The 16,702-nt window shown below is 40.4% G+C and overlaps 1 protein-coding gene across 1 annotated transcript; it reads right to left on the reverse strand.

The window, feature by feature from the left end:
- Positions 1-3,772: 3,772 nt before the first annotated feature.
- LOC126726982 (tropinone reductase-like 3) lies at positions 3,773-6,964 on the reverse strand. The gene is made up of 6 exons (XM_050432425.1): positions 6,805-6,964; positions 6,187-6,303; positions 5,630-5,764; positions 4,407-4,532; positions 4,227-4,328; positions 3,773-4,112 (listed from the first exon to the last, which is right to left on the reverse strand). The coding sequence occupies exons 1-6, from the start codon at positions 6,940-6,942 to the stop codon at positions 3,963-3,965; spliced, it is 768 nt and encodes a 255-aa protein (XP_050288382.1). The 5' UTR covers positions 6,943-6,964; the 3' UTR covers positions 3,773-3,962.
- Between the last annotated feature and the right edge of the window lie 9,738 nt (positions 6,965-16,702).

A 16,702-nucleotide genomic window follows, 5' to 3' on the forward strand; every position in this document is an offset into this window, starting at 1 on the left:
CTTTATCTTTGTTTACACACATCACTAGCTCCATTTCCACATTTGTTCAATTACCTAATGGTGAAAGGGTCACAGTTACACATATAGGCACAATTCAGGTTACTTCAACTTTGAAACTTGAAAATGTATTGTGTGTCCCCTCTTTCACCTTCAACCTGATTTCTGTTAGCCAATTAACCAAAACACTTTCATGTTGTTTCATTTTTCTATCAAAATTTTGCTTTATACAGGACCTTACTTGTTGGAAAACGATTGGAGTGGGTGAATTACATGACAATCTGTATCTGCTGCACACTTCATCCTCTTGCAAATCTGTTTCAGAAGATTCTTCAACTCTTGAGTCTGTTTTTCAATCTTTTGTCAATTCTGTATCTGGTTCTATGTCCATTCCTAGTGTTACCAAGTCTTATCTTTGGCACATGAGGTTAGAACATGCTTCTGATAATAAGTTTCAGGCCTTACACAGTCATATACCTGATGTACAAAATTTTCATAGCAATAAAAATTGTGTTCTTTGTCCCATTGCAAAACAGAAGAGGCTTCCATTTCCCTTTTTTAATCATGTTTCAAATGATGCTTTTGATTTGATCCATTGTGATGTTTGGGGACCATTTGCCAAGCTCACTCATGATGGATTCAAATTCTTTCTTACCATTGTGGATGATGCCACAAGATCCACTTGGATTTATCTTATGAAATCAAAAGCTGAAACTAGACCTTTGCTGATTTCTTTCTATAACATGATCAATACACAATTTCATGCAAATATTAAGACCATTCGAACTGATAATGCCCCTGAATTTTTCTTAAAAGACTTTTATGCAAGCAAAGGCATCATTCACCAACATTCATGTGTTGCCACTCCACAACAAAATTCAGTTGTGGAGAGGAAACATCAGCACATTTTAGGCATTGCAAGGGCATTAAAATTTCAATCTAATGTTCCCATTTGCTATTGGGGTGACTGTGTATTGACTGCTGTACATATAATCAATAGATTACCTTCCAAAATTCTAAACCAGAAAACTCCCTTTGAAAAACTCTATGGAAAGCCTCCTTCTTTTATTCATCTAAAGGTATTTGGCTGTCTTTGCTTTGCCTCCACCTTATCCCATAACAGATCAAAATTTGATCCTAGATCATCCCCTTGTGTCTTTCTTGGTTACCCGTTTGGAGTTAAGGGTTACAAATTACTTAATCTGACTACCAAAAGAATTTTCATATCCAGGGATGTTCATTTTCTTGAGACTGTATTTCCTTTCATTTCACAGCCTCATTCTCTTTCTCCAAACACAAATATCCCTTTATCTCACCTTTTTCCTTCAGTGGCTGAACCATCTGCCTCTTTCTTTGATTTTGAAACCTCTGGCACTTCTTCTTATGTCCCTCAGGTTCCTCTCACTGATACTCTTTCCAATCATGATGTTCCTTTAGCTATTGATATCTCAGTTTCAGCTCCTGCAGACTCACTTGTTCACAATTCTGCAGACTTACCTGTTGAAGATTCTGCAGAATTCCTTGTTACAAATTCTGCAGATCCTTCACCTTCTCAACCTATCCAACCTATCATTCCTTCAACTCTTCCATCTTTTATTCCCTTAAGAAAGTCATCCAGACTCTCTAAACCACCTGCATACTTAACAGATTTTAAATGCAGCACAGTTGTTACTGCTAATCCACCTTCCCTTTCTGCCAACAAGTCAGGTATCCTCTTTCCCTTGTCTCAATACCTTAATTCTTCCAAATTATCCTCCAATTATGCACATTTCTGCTCCCTCATCTCTGCCATACCTGAACCTACATCTTACCATGAGGCAATCAAAGATTCTAATTGGCAGGATGCTATGGCATCTGAAATTGCTGCTTTGGAGGCCAATCAAACCTGGTCTATTACACCTTTACCTCCTCATAAAAGGGCCATTGGGTGCAAATGGGTCTATAGAGTCAAATACAATGCTGATGGCTCTTTGGACAGATACAAAGCCAGGCTTGTTGCCAAAGGATTCACTCAACAAGCTGGCTTAGACTTCACTGATACATTTTCACCTGTTGCTAAGCTCACTACTGTCAAAACTCTGCTTGCCATTTCTGCTGTGAGAGGCTGGCATTTGGTCCAACTTGATGTGAACAATGCTTTTCTTAATGGTGATCTCCATGAAGAAGTCTATATGCAGTTACCTCAGGGATTTCACAACAAGGGGGAGAACCTAGTTTGCAAGCTTAACAAGTCTTTGTATGGTCTCAAGCAAGCATCAAGACAGTGGTACTCCAAGTTCTCTTCAACTATTTTAAAGTATGGTTTCAAGCAATCCAAATCAGATTACTCCTTGTTCACTAAGAAGTGCAATCAGACTTTCACAGCATTGCTTGTTTATGTTGATGACATTCTAATTGCAAGTAATGATATTCAAGCAGTTGAAGATCTTAAAACCTCTCTGAATCAGGAGTTCAAGTTGAAAGACCTTGGTAATTTGAAATATTTTCTTGGTCTTGAGGTTGCTAGATCAGAGAAAGGAATTTCATTATGTCAAAGGAAGTATGCATTAGGGGTTCTTAAAGATGCTAGAATGACAGGTTGCAAACCCAGCAAAGTGCCAATGGAACAAAACTTAAAACTAAGCAAATTTCAAGGAGAATTGTTGACTGATCTGGGTGTTTATAGGAGGTTAGTTGGAAGGCTGCTTTACCTAACCATAACAAGACCAGATATTACCTATTCAGTTCATAAACTAAGCCAATTCATGGCTAAGCCTAGAAAGCCACATCTTGATGCAGCCTACAAGGTGTTGCAATACATTAAAGGATGCCCTGGCCAAGGCATTCTCCTATCATCAAAATCAGATTTGCATTTGAAGGCTTACACGGATGCAGATTGGGCCTCTTGTGTAGATACCAGAAGATCTACTACTGGATTTTGTGTGTTTTTAGGAGACTCATTGATTTCATGGAAGTCTAAGAAACAATCCATAGTTTCTAGATCCTCAGCTGAAGCTGAGTATAGGGCAATGGCCTTAAGTGTTTGTGAAATGACTTGGCTGTTGGCTCTGTTAAAGGATTTTGAAGTTGATCATCCACAACCGGGCATGCTTTTCTGTGATAACCAGGCAGCAATCTATATTGGTGAGAACCCTGTCTTCCACGAACGTACAAAACACATAGAAGTAGACTGCCATTTGGTTAGAGACAAGGTACAAGAAAAGGTGATTCGTTTATTCTTCACTCCTACACATACACAGCTAGCAGATCTGTTTACCAAGGCATTATGCAGTCAGCAGCTGAAGTTCTTAATTTCCAAGATGAATGTATTAAACATACATAGTTCTGAGTCTCATCTTGAGGGGGAGTATCAGACAATTAAGAAGAAAGGATCAGAGAATAAGAAGATTGAGAAGAAGAGTAAAACGACACCACAAACAAGCTAAGCTGCAAAGTCTACTTAGAAGAGCAGTTAAACGGCATGTAGTCTTAGTTGTATTTAACTCAGATTATATCACACGTGTGCTGTAACTAACTCCTGCACGTGTTTGTAACTAACTCTCTTAGCTCCCTTATTTTTCTGTTATTCTTTTGTTATTCCGTTGCACTCTGTTTTGGGTATTTAGATTCAGAGATGTATATAAGCTTGATAAGTGTACAGATTCATTCAATACAAGAATTAGAGAAAGTTTCTTATCTTTTCTCTCAATTTCTCTCTCTTTTCTTTCTGTGTGTTCACACATCTTTTCTTTCTTCATTTCTATTTTGTTACATAGTTCGTTGCCTGAAAATCGTCTGCAGTAAATGCTGCTTGTATTTGATTCTTTGCTTTGTTTGAATAAAGTTTCTTATTCATCAAAAGTAAAAAGGAAAAAAAAAAAAAAAAATTCTTTCTTTTTAATTGTTACATTGGAAACAAGTATTAAACTGAAGGGTTTCTATGAGTAGAACGGTAGAAGACAACACATAGCCATATAGAAAGGGATCTAGAGTCTAGAAGGCAACCCTCCCGCCACCACTAGAATTTCTCCTGTTATATAAGAAGCATCATCAGATGCCAAAAAGGCAGTGGCAGCAGCCATGTCTTGTGTGGTACCAAGCCTGTTAAGTGAAGTCCTCTGCTCAATCTCCTTCATCTACAATAAATAAAACCAGTATTCAGTTCATTGCAGAGGTCAATGCAGCAATGCTCAAAATCTTGTGAAATGGGCAAGGTCAGTCACGCAATTAAAGGATGGACTTATACTTACAAAAGCATCATTTGTTCTAAGTAATGCGGCAGACCTTGTTGGTACAAAACCAGGAGCAACACAGTTTACGCGCGCATTTGGTGCCATTTCAGCTGCAAGGGCCTGAAGGAAACAAGGAAAGAAGATATCCATGATTTGTGAAATTCTTGAATATAGAACTAATAATGAACCAAGTTATACCTTCGTAAGCCCAAGAAGGGCTGTTTTAGTCACCGCATACATAGCTATGGTAGCTGGTGGTTGGTAGGCAGTAAAAGAGGAAATAATAACCACTGAAGAACCCTTCTGCAAGTGAGGAGATGCATCCTATAAAATTAATGGAGTGAGTATCAAACGTTACAAATCATACTAATAGTGCCAGCTCATGAAGACTGCAAAGAGAAGATCTACCAACTATGAGACAATAATGAAAAGGTTGTAAAGGCCAACAATTACTGTACACCACTAACAGTATCCAAAAGAACGAAAAATAGGTAAGACACTTAAACATATTATAAAACTAGTATTAAGGGTCATCAAATAGCCCATGGTCCACGGCCCGACCTAGAAACCCGGTAGCCTATCGTGTTAATGGGCGGCTCGGCCCGTTGTTATTGAGGCCCATGGGTAGCCCACTAGCCCAATGGGTTAGGCCGTGGGCTAGTTTTTATGCCCATGGGCACCCGGTGGGCTAGCCCAGTAGCCCAGTCCGTTGCCCAGTCCAATAACTTAGAATTTATAGCAAAAATATATAGGAGGTGTATGAAGGATTAATCTTGAGATATTGTAGAGGAATTTCTTAAGAGAACTCTCCTAACCACTAAGATACTTAAAGTAATTGTGCTAAATTTAGTTTATTAAATATATATTTTTCTAGTAGTCTAGCAAATTTGAATTAACCATTTTATATTTTTTTATTAAAGATAAAAATAAAAAACTATTTGAAGCCTTAATAAAAAAAAAAAAAAAAGTTTCCATCAAACAAAACAAAAAATTAAATTGATTTGATTGTAAAAAAAAATTGTAATTAAGTATAAAATTCTTTGATTCTTTCCTTTAAAAAAAAAGATTGATTATTCCCTTATAAAAAATGATTCTTTATAAAAATAATAAAATAATATGCTAATACAATCTCATTGGTAGCTCATTAGACCCAACCTAGTAGCGTAGCCCGTTTTAGACAAAATGGGCATTGCCCAAGGGTAGGGTCGTGGGTTGGGGTTTTCTCTTTTGGCCCGACCCGACCCGACCCGTTAACCAGTTAATAGCCCATTATGCCCAGTCCATTGTTCCCTTGAGCCAAGTAAAAATGGGCCGGGCCAGCCCGACCCAGCCCATTGACAACCCTTAACTAGTATTAATGCCCATGGATGCCACACAATGGCATTATTCCATTACAATGAAGAATCTTCCAAAGAAATTACCTGTAAAATAAGGATGGACGATTTGACATTTATCTCCCAAAGCTTATCCAGGACAGATTCTTGAGTTTGCAAAATGTCATCAAAAGAAGGATTAGCAGCTGCGTTCGATACAACCACATCTATTTTCCCATATTTCTGCAAATGAAATTTTAAGTTAAAATTATCTAATAGAACCACATTCAACATTAGTAAAAGCAACTTACTTAAAACATAAATCTATTCCCTTCAAAAATAATATAGACACATAGATAGAAATAAAGACTGAAGAACCAGGAAAGCAACAATCACAATTAAACATGTATGTTAAGATATGGCTAAATGCCAAGCAAATTACTGCCTTTTAACATAATACAGCCTCCCCATTACTTACTAATCACGAGATAAAAGGGATCGAGTAAATCAACTGAGTCCAGCTGTTGAACTTTCTGATTTCCATTATTCCATATCATAAACCATATGCAAAACCATATAAACTCACACTTTCTAAAGTTCCTACATTCATTTACTTTTTCTAGGGTCATTCACATAAAGGTCAACTATTCAACTTCATTTCTCACCTGAACAGTCTTGTCTATGAGGTTCTTCCTTTGTTGTTCATTTGACACATGACAAACGACACCCAACACTTCGATTCCTTGAGCTTTGAGTTTTTCAACTGCCTCATCTACATTGTTCTGTATCAATTTCACCACACACAGGTCAACAAGTAAATCAACATCATATATCTGCTTAAAAAACAACTTGAGACTTATCCACTTATAAAAGCAACTAAGGAAAAATAAATCCAAATTCCTCTTTCATAATCAAAACATGACATTCTATTTCTTCTTTCCTTCCTTTCTTTTCTTTTCCACAAGTTTCTCAGCAACCAACCAGAGCGTACAAGGAATCAAATATGAGTTAAATTCAATAACCCCGGATGAATTCAGCTCCTACATTATCCACCAAACCAAACCAGATGCTAACTTTATGCGTAGCTGAGATAAAAATTCATTTCCTCAAAACCAAAACAAAATAAAACTCAGAAATTTCAGATCAATGACAATGAAACATAAGAGAAGAAAAAGAGAAACCAAGTTTGGCTAGAATTGAGAAACCCCGGATGAATTAAAGCGAAGAAACCCAAAAATATGAATGAAAAATCGAAAATTGAGGGGTGACCCACGACCACAAACCTGTTTGCGAGAAGAGACGACGACAGAGGCACCTTCCAAGCCAAGACGCTCGGCAATGGAGAAGCCGATGCCCTGAGTCGAAGCTGTGACAATGGCCACTTTGCCTTCATATCTCTTGCCAAACTTCGACTTGTCCATTTTTTTTTGGCGCCCTGATCTACGTATACTTATTGTAATTACTAATCAGCGAAAATATATATCTATATATATAATAAAAGTTAATATTAGACGCCGTGGTTGCGTCGTGTGGCTTTACAAAATTACAAAAATTTTAATAAATTTTTAAATTTTAAAAATAGATATATACATATTTTTTGGATAAATATGACAAATTAAATAACGAAAGAAAATGGTATTTCATTTACAACTATAACAGTTGTGTTTATCTAAAATGTTATACACAAAGCCTAAAATCAATAGAATAGAATTACCTAAGGCTATAATTTAAATAAAAAAGAGAGATAAAAAAACGTAAAAGAAATAAATCGAACTTTCATTTTTTTTCCTACGTTTCTTTAAAAAAACATAAAAGGAAAAAAAGATAAAACTTGCATGTTTTTTTTCCTATGTTTAATTTTTTTTTTTTTTTTTTTTTTTGGTGGATGAAAGCATACATACTGTTAGAGTCCCATTTGATATAAAATTTAAATCCTATTAAAAATATAATTGTTAAAAAAAGTGTTATATTGCCATACTAAAAAAAAATAGAATTAAAAAAAAGAAACGTCATATGAATAGAATCAAAGAAAAAAAAAAAAAAACGAGATTGATGGTTGAAGCAATAAGGATATAAGATAGATTTTTTTTTTTTTTTTTTTAGGATATATATTTTTAGAGTCCCATTTGTTATAAAATTTAAATCTTATTGAAAATAGAATTATTAATCAACGTGTTATATTACCATACTAAAAACAAAATAGAATTAATGGTTGTAAGGAAATAGGATATGATTTTTTTTAATTCAAACCTAATTATCAAACGTAGAAAGTTTAAAATAAATTAAAAAATCCACAAAGAACAACACAACTTTATCCTAAGAAGTGATAAAACAATAGATGAAATTAAAGTTGATAAGAACAAATAATATGTTATATTTATGTTAAAAAATCATTGTAATTAAATATAACAAATAATATGCTATATTTATCACCCTTCCTACCTATTTACAATACTATACATCTTAAATTACCAAATATCAAGCTTTTCAATTGGAAGGATCAAAATTTTCTCTAATAGTTTTTTTTTTTTTTTTTTTTTTGGTTTTTCTCTTGCAATAGGCCTCTGAATATTTATTTTTCCATGATTTATATTTCATTGAGTCCAAACATATTTCTTATTTTGTTATTATAACCATTTGAATGAAATCAACAGTAAAACAAACAAATGATTTAAATATCAAAATAAGAAATAAAAATTAAATTTCTTTTAAGTGTACAAGTACAATTTATTTTTTAATCTGAAATTTTGAATTAATTTTTTTTTCATTTTATTTGTTATTAAATTTAATTTAATTATATTATCAAAATATATTTTATTAAGCCGTGCATCGCATGGGCATAATACTAGCTATATATAATAAAAGTTGGGTTTAGATGCCATGGTTGCGCCTTGTGGTTTTACCAAATTGCATAAATTTTAATAAATTTTTAGATTTTAAGAATAGATATATGCATATTTTTTGGATAAATATGACAAATTAAGTAATGAAAGAAAATTGTATTTCATTTACAACTATAACAGTTGTGTCTATCTAAAATGTTATCAACAAAGTCTAAAATCAATAGAATAGAATTACCTAAGGATATAATTTAAATAAAAAAGAGAGATAAAAAAATGTAAAAGAAAAAAAAAATCCAATTTTCATTTTTTTGCTACGTTTCTTTAAAAAACATAAAAGGAAAAAAAGATAAAACTTGCATTTTTTTTTCCTACGTTTAATTTTTTTTTTTTTTTGGTGGAAGAAAGCATACATATTGTTAGAGTCCCATTTGATATAAAATTTAAATCCTATTAAAAATATAATTGTTAAAAAAACGTGTTATATTGCCATACTAAAAAAAATAGAATTAAAAAAAGAAACGTCATATGAATAGAATCAAAGAAAAAAAAAATGTGATTGATGGTTGAGGCAATAAGGATATAAGATAGTTTTTTTTTTTTTTTTTTTTTTTTAGGATATATATTTTTGGAGTCCCATTTGTTATAAAATTTAAATCTTATTGAAAATAGAATTATTAATCAACGTGTTATATTACCATACTAAAAACAAAATAGAATTAATGGTTGTAAGGAAATAGGATATGATTTTTTTTTTAATTAAAACCGAATTATTAAATGTAGAAAGTTTAAAATAAATTAAAAAATCCACAAAGAACAACACAACTTTATCCTAAGAAGTGATAAAACAATAGATGAAATTAAAGTTGATAAGAACAAATAATATGTTATATTTATGTTAAAAAATCATTGTAATTAAATATAACAAATAATATGCTATATTTATCACCCTTCCTACCTATTTACAATGCTATACATCTTAAATTACCAAATATCAAGCTTTTCAATTGGAAGGATCAAAATTTTCTCTAATAGTTTTTTTTTTTTTTTGGTTTTTCTCTTGCAATAGGCCTCTGAATATTTATTTTTCCATGATTTATATTTCATTGAGTCCAAACATATTTCTTATTTTGTTATTATAATTGTAGGAACCAAGTATGAGACTTCTGGGCCTTAAATCACTTGGGCTCACAATTTATTTGTATTGGGCTTGAGGATTTCCTACTCTGGGTTGTTCTCGGCAGAGAGACTCAAAGCAACACTCAGTTTAGACTTTCTCACTTGACTATTTTCTCTCCGTTTTTCTGAACCCCTTCTTCTCCCAAACTTCTGCTATTTATAGCTAAGGTTAGTGGGGACAAATGATTACAGCCACCGCTAGTGCAATAGAAGGTCCAGTATTATCTGATTTAAGTGGGTGTTTAGGTGAGAGTGGGGAGCAGCATTTATAGCCTTGGAACTTGGTTCCAGCCTAATCGATTATGCTCGGCAATGCAGTTTACCGCGAATATCCTATTCTCCCAGACACGGTTCATATGCCTGTTCGAGGAAGCTTGAGCCGAACACCTCTTGGAATTCAAGGCCCAAAATCCGTTTTCGCGCTAAGGCAGTTTCAAGAAGGGCCCAGGGCAACAGGGGTATTCTGTTGGGCCCGGCCCAGGACCTACATTGGTCTTGGGGTCTCGACACCGTACATTAGCCCCCCCTTGATTCGTGCCCGGTTCCCGGGAGGAATCAAGGAGCTGGTTGAACCTTTTGACCTTGGAGATCTTATTGCTTCGGCCCGGGGTTATGGTTTCTCATTAATGTTCATCTCAAAAGACGCACCGTCTTGCGGCGTCAGGTACAGTTGCCATTATTTCCTGGAGGTTCGTAAACCGAAGCGGCGCGCAGATTGGTTACGTTTGGCATTCGCAGGGCCGTTTGTAAGTCGTGCCCATTTATTGCTTGATTAAACGTCTCTTCGCCTTTCCCCCCCCCCCCCCTTTTCAACTCTATAAATAGTCTCCTTCACAACATTCATTCATTTTTTACTTCTTCTTTTATATTTCACGCTTACTCTCTGCCGACCAAATTTCTTGTGCGCCTACCTACTTGCCCAGTGTTCCTTTCCTCCTTAGAACCTAAAGTAAGTTTTTCTTCCCCTTTCTGTTCCTTCAGCTTTATTTCTTCAAGTTCCCTTTTATATCTTTTGACGTCATAGATGGGTTATTCTTACCTTCTAGAGTCCCCGGCTGCCTTGGCCACTTTTAGGAACAAATTTAATATTCCCGATGACGTGGACGTGGCTTACTGCCACGAGAGTGATATCGATCTCCACCGAGGGCTAGGGCCTGTGTCCCTCTTTTGACAGATACACTTAGGTACTACGGCCTGTGTCCCGACCAGCTTGCCCCTAACTTTTACCGGGTAGTTAGCTATGTCAGTAAGTTGAACCATACCTTTGATTTGCAGCTAAATTACCATGACATTAACCATATGTATAGCCTATGTGGGAACAAAGCCACTAACTACTACCTTAAGACAAGAGATAATCGGGTACGGCTGATATCATGCTTACCTGATTCGAACAGGAACTCCACTGGGGAGTTTGTTCGGGTGCGCGGCAACTGGTTTGCCGGAGACGTCCCTTGCCCCCTTTCATGGCGTGAAGTGGGTTTGTACCAATCCCTTGATCTAGTTTCTTTCCTCCACTTTTCCTTTTTATTTTATGGAAGTAATTCTTTATTGTCAGATATTAATATGATACTTACTCTTTTGCAGACGGCAAAGTATTCGTTCCGGACATCAGAACCGTTCATGCCAAGGATTTGAACTTCATCCTCCGTTCCGAGATATACGTGCACTGGGACGGGCAACTCCGAGCTTCACATTTGATCCTCGGGGTTGAGCCAGTTTATTCCACCTGGCAAAGTTTTAAGCAGGCACTTCTTGTTGATAGCCCGTTGCTTTCATATATAGACGTCCGGTACGCAAACTTCTTGCCGCTAAAACTTACAACCGGGGAGGCAAGGGAGTTTGGTCGGCGGTTCACTTGCTCGGACGAGCTAGCTCCTTTGCGAGACGAGTCCGCGGAACGGGTATCTCGGCGCCTCAGAGAGATAGCCCACGAAGCCATACAGCAAGAAGACCAAGCCCAAGAGCAGCCCAATCCCGAGAATCCGCCCGCCGAGCCTCAACAACAAGTGATAGAAGCGGCCGCCTTGTTAGCTGAAGCTATCCAACCTGGTGGAAGGATGGTGTCAAGGAAGGTCATGACCATCGATTGGTTCGTGCCCGGTGCCCGGCAGCCCAATCAGCCCCCACCTTCTTAGGGTCGGGGTCAAGTGCCTCAGCCTCCACCCTCTTCGCAGGCCGGACGGGCCCGTAAGAAACAGAAGGTAACCGATCAACCTTCCACGGGCCCGGGGGATGCTGCTGTCCAGACTCCTCCCCAACCAACAGGAGGAATCGTTATCCGTGAGCCGCCAACCCAAGCTGGTACGGGGGTTGCGTCCTCCTCTCAGGTGGCTCCAGCGTGGAAGCCCAAGTTCCTGTTAGACGGCAAGCCGCTGCCCTCAACCGCCTGTGTTCGGATGTGGGAGAAGGGCGAGGGCGGCCATATTGCCCAAACTTTGGCTAAAGGTCTTCTTTTTCCCGAGGACGTGCGTGCCTTCGAGGAGGGATCCGAGGAGTCTGTGGGGTGCCGGTTAGAGTGGCATGCCATTGCGGTAATTTACTTAGCCTATTCATTTTCCTTCCATACATTCACTTCTGCTTCTTTATTAACTTTTGTGCTTGCTAGGCTACCCAACTGGCTCACATAGTAGCCAGCAGGACACGGGATCTCGCCGAGGAAGTCGAGCGCAAAAAGGGAGCGCGGGAGTCAGCAGCCAAAACGGCGAAGGAAAAGCTCAAAGTAGCTGAGTCTGTCGAGAAAAAGGCTGCTGCCGCGGAGAAGAACCGGGCATTGGCCGAAAAGAGGTGTGCGGAGCTCTTGGCCAAGCAAAACGAGATGGAGGTCAAGTTAGCTGAAGCCATCAGCCTCAATACTGCCAACGCCGAGGAGTTAGCCGACCTCAGGGCAGCCTTAGCGGCCACGGAGCAAAAATGGTATAACGAAGGCTTCGCTGATGCCGAGAATTCTGTAAAGCCGGTAGTGGCTCGGGCTCGGAACCTGGGTTTTGAGGCCGGGTGGTTCGTCGCTCTCCAGGCACTAGGTGTTCCTGAGGATTCGCACCTGAGAGACCCTAGCCAAATTCCCTTTCCAAGCCCCGTCGCTGCCGTCCAGGACACCCCGGCTGCTATTGACGAGGAGGAAACGACCAGCATGAGGGAGCTGGTTGAACAGATTGATGCTCATGCCGAGCCAGAGGATATGGAAGCCACCAGCATCCCGACTGTGCAGGAGCTTCTCGGTGAAGACTCGTATTTCCCCCTGACCGACCAGCCAGAAGTGACGGACCCTGCCCGACCTTCCAGCTGATTTTCTTACAGTCCTTTTATGCTTTCACTTTGTGTTTATCATATTTCTAATTTTAATGGTTTATTTGCCTAAGGCACCGGGATGTGGTGCACGAACAATTACCCTTATTTATTTGATTGGTAAAATGCTTTCCGTTTGACTTTCACTTTAATCAGTTGAATGAATTTCTGTCTATTTGTATGTTTCACGTGGATTATGCCAGTGTTTTGGCCATTTGGCTTAACCGAGAGCCAGGCTTCTGTCCCTTGTGTTTTTAGTTATAAGGTCTGAACCTGCTCGGCGTTTTTAATCGAGCCGAGTGTCAGGTCTCTGTCCTTAGAGATTTATTTGTAAGGTTTCCACCTGCTCGGCGATTTTGATCGAGCCGAGGGTCAGGTTTCTGTCCTTAGAGATTTATTTGTAAGGTTTCCACCTGCTCGGCGATTTTGATCGAGCTGAGGGTCAGGTTTCTGTCACCTGCTCGGTGATTTTGATCGAGCCGAGGGTCAGGTTTCTGTCCTTAGAGATTTATTTGTAAGGTTTCCACCTGCTCGGCGATTTTGATCGAGCCGAGGGTCAGGTTTCTGTCCTTAGAAATTTATTTGTAAGGTTTCCACCTGCTTGGCGATTTTGATCGAGTCGAGGGTCAGGTTTCTGTCCTTTGAAATATTATTTGCAATTCTCTTGGTGCACAGTCACGAAACCAAAAACAACATATACAAATAAGTTCATCATAATCTTGATTTTAACGAAATACAAGTTCTGGCTTACACGGATGATCATGCGTAGAATTTCTTTAAGTTGTTGGCGTTCCATGGCCGGGGAAGCGGCCTCTCGTCGAGGTCTTCCAAGTAGTAGGCCCCTGCACCCGCGGTGGCTGTAACTCTGTATGGTCCCTCCCAGGTTTGAGCAAGCTTCCCTGCAGCTATGTCTCGCATGTTTCCCACAACCTTTCTTAGCACTAATTCCCCGGAACTGAATTCTCTTCCCTTTACATTTCGGTTGTATCTTCGGGCCAGCTTCTGCTGATACTCGGCGAGCCGTATGGTCGCGGCCTCCCTGCATTCTTCTAGCCAATCCAAACGCTCCATCATCAGGTCGGTGTTCTAGACGGGGTCAAACCCGGCGACCTGTACGCTGCATAAGCTCACCTCGGTTGGTATCACTGCCTCCGCTCCGTATGTCAGAGAAAACGGGGTTTCCCCCGTGGATCTCCTGGGGGTCGTGCGGTAAGCCCACAATACACTGGGTAGCTCTTCTGCCCATCTTCCTTTCGCCCCGTCCAACCTTCTCTTGAGCCCGTTCAAGATAGTCTTGTTTACTGCCTCAGCTTGGCCGTTGCTTTGTGGGTAAGCCGGGGTTGAATACTTGTTCCTGATGCCGAGTTTGCTGCAAAAGGTCCAAACAGCTTTGCTGTCGAACTGTAGCCCATTGTCTGTTACTAACGAATTTGGCACCCTAAACCTTGTAACTATGTTTTTCCATACAAACTTTTTCACGTCAGTATCTCGGATATTGGCCAAGGCCTCAGCTTCTGCCCACTTTGTGAAGTAATCTACAGCCACCAATACAAAACGGCGGTTCCCCGTTGCTCGGGGGAATGGTCCGAGGATGTCAAGCCCCCACTGTGCGAACGGCCACGGGCTGTTAACAGGATTTAGATGTCCTGCAGGCTAATGGATCAAAGGGGCGTGCTTTTGACACTATTCGCAGCTCCGAACATATTTAGCGGCATCCTTCTGCATCTGTGGCCACCAAAACCCCTGGGTCATCGCTCTGTGTGCTAAAGACCGTCTGTCCCCTAACATGTCGGCCACACACTCCCTCATGTAGCTCGGTCAGAAGCTCTCTGACTTTCTCGGGATGTAAGCACAAGAGGTAAGGCCCTGCGAAGGACCTTCGGTACAATTTTCGGTCCGAAGACAGCCAGTACCGGGGAGCCACCCGACGAATCTTGTTGGCCTCGTCTTCATCCTCTGGAACTTTATCCTCGGCAAGGAAATCTATGATTGGGTTCATCCAACACGGATCAGCGACTGCTACCTGCGCAACCTTTACTCCGGCTTGGTTGGGAACACTCTTCACACAGATACTTGGCTCCCTTATAAGTTCTATTGTGACTAGTCGTGGTGTGTCCTCGGTAGCCGATGAGGCTAACGTGGCAAGGGAGTCAGCATGCTTGTTTTGTGACCGAGCTACCTGGGATACTTTTACTGTTCCAAATTGACCGATAATCTGCTTTGCCGCACTTAGATAAGCTTTTATTCGAGAGTCCCGAGCTTCGAAGTCCCCTGTGATCTGATAAACAACCAACCGAGAGTCCGAGTAAATCTCTACATCCTTTGCGCCCAGCTGCAGTACGGCCCTCAAACCGGCTAGTAGGGCCTCATACTTGACTTCATTGTTTGAGGCTTTGAATCCCAACCTGAAGGAGTGTTCCAATCGTATGCCCTCAGGGGTGATTATGACGATACCAGCCCCGGCCCCCATAGCATTTGATGCGCCGTCCACAAATACCCTCCACGGGCGAATTTCTGCACTACAGATTACCTTGCCGTCGTTCTTGGGTGTGAATTCTGCGATGAAATCTGCGAGAACCTGTCCCTTCACCGAGCTTCTAGGTCGGTATCTTATGTCAAACGATCCCAACCGAGTCCCCCATTTGGCAATTCGGCCTGTGAAGTCTGATCTCTTTAACAGTGACTGCAATGGATACTCGGTGAGGACGAACACTGTGTGAGCCTGGAAGTAATGTGGCAACTTCCTCGTGGCGTGCACCAGGGCTAAAACTAACTTCTCCAGGGGCAGGTACCTTGTCTCGGCATCTACTAAGGTTTTGCTTACGTAATACACTGGCATTTGTACTCCCTGGTCCCTTAGTAACACAGCACTTACGGCATGTTCGGTGACTGAGAGGTACATAAACAAATCCTCCCCAGGCTCCGAGGCCGTCAACCTCGGCGCCTTTGCTAAGTATTCCTTCAGCTCTCGAAAAGCCTCATCACATCCCTCGTCCCAACGAAACCCCTTCCACTTCTTCAGAAGTTGATAAAACGGCCGGCAGCGATCGGCAAACTTGGAGATGAATCGGTTCAGGGCGGCTATCATTCTAGTGAGCACTTGCACCTCTTAAGGATTGCTTGGTGGTTTGAGGCGGTTCACGGCCTCTATTTGGTCGGGGTTAGCCTCTATTCCCCGAGTAGAGATCAGATATCCCAGGAACTTACCAGCCCCCACTCCGAAAGTGCACTTCTCGGCATTCAGGCGCAATTTGTGCCGCCGTAGTATCTCGAATACTCCCCGGAGGTCTTCGGTATGCTGTGACTCTTTTCTGATTTTTACCACCATGTCGTCAATATAAACTTCAACCGTGCATCCAATTTTTTCTCGGAACATTCTCGTCATCTTCCACTGATACGTGGCTCCGGCGTTCTTTAGTCCAAACGGCATGACCTCGTAGTGATAGTTTGCATTCGGGGAAATAAATGCTGTCTTTTCTCGATCCTCGAGCGCCAATGCAATCTGGTGGTAGCCTTGGAAGGCATCCAGGAAGCTCATCCTCGGGTGCCCATACGTGGCATCTACTAGTTGATCAATCTTGGGCATTGGGAATGGGTCCTTGGGACATGCCCTGTTCAAGTCTGTGAAGTCCACACAAACTCTCCATTTGCCGTTCTTCTTCTTCACTACGACAGTGTTTGCCAACCATCTCAGGAAGAATATTTCTTTTATGACTCTGGCCTCCTTCAGCCGCTGGACCTCCAGGTTTACTGCATTGACGTGTTCTTTTGACACTCTTCTCGGTTTCTGCTTCTTCAGGGGAAATGATGGGTCCACGTTGAGTTTGTGGACAATGAACTCGGGATCTACGCCGGGCACTTCATATGGGTTCCACGC

This window comes from Quercus robur, chromosome 5 (genome assembly GCF_932294415.1).
Source record: "Quercus robur chromosome 5, dhQueRobu3.1, whole genome shotgun sequence".
In the NCBI taxonomy this organism is placed as follows: domain Eukaryota; kingdom Viridiplantae; phylum Streptophyta; class Magnoliopsida; order Fagales; family Fagaceae; genus Quercus; species Quercus robur.

Excerpts from the sequence above, each read along its gene's own strand:
- LOC126726982 (XM_050432425.1), bottom strand. The coding sequence starts at position 6,942 with ATGGACAAGTCGAAGTTTGGCAAGAGATATGAAGGCAAAGTGGCCATT. Across the intron at positions 6,304-6,804 it reads TCGTCTCTTCTCGCAAACAG|AACAATGTAGATGAGGCAGT; the intron begins GTTTGTGGTCGT and ends AAATTGATACAG. Across the intron at positions 4,113-4,226 it reads TTAGAACAAATGATGCTTTT|ATGAAGGAGATTGAGCAGAG; the intron begins GTAAGTATAAGT and ends TATTTATTGTAG.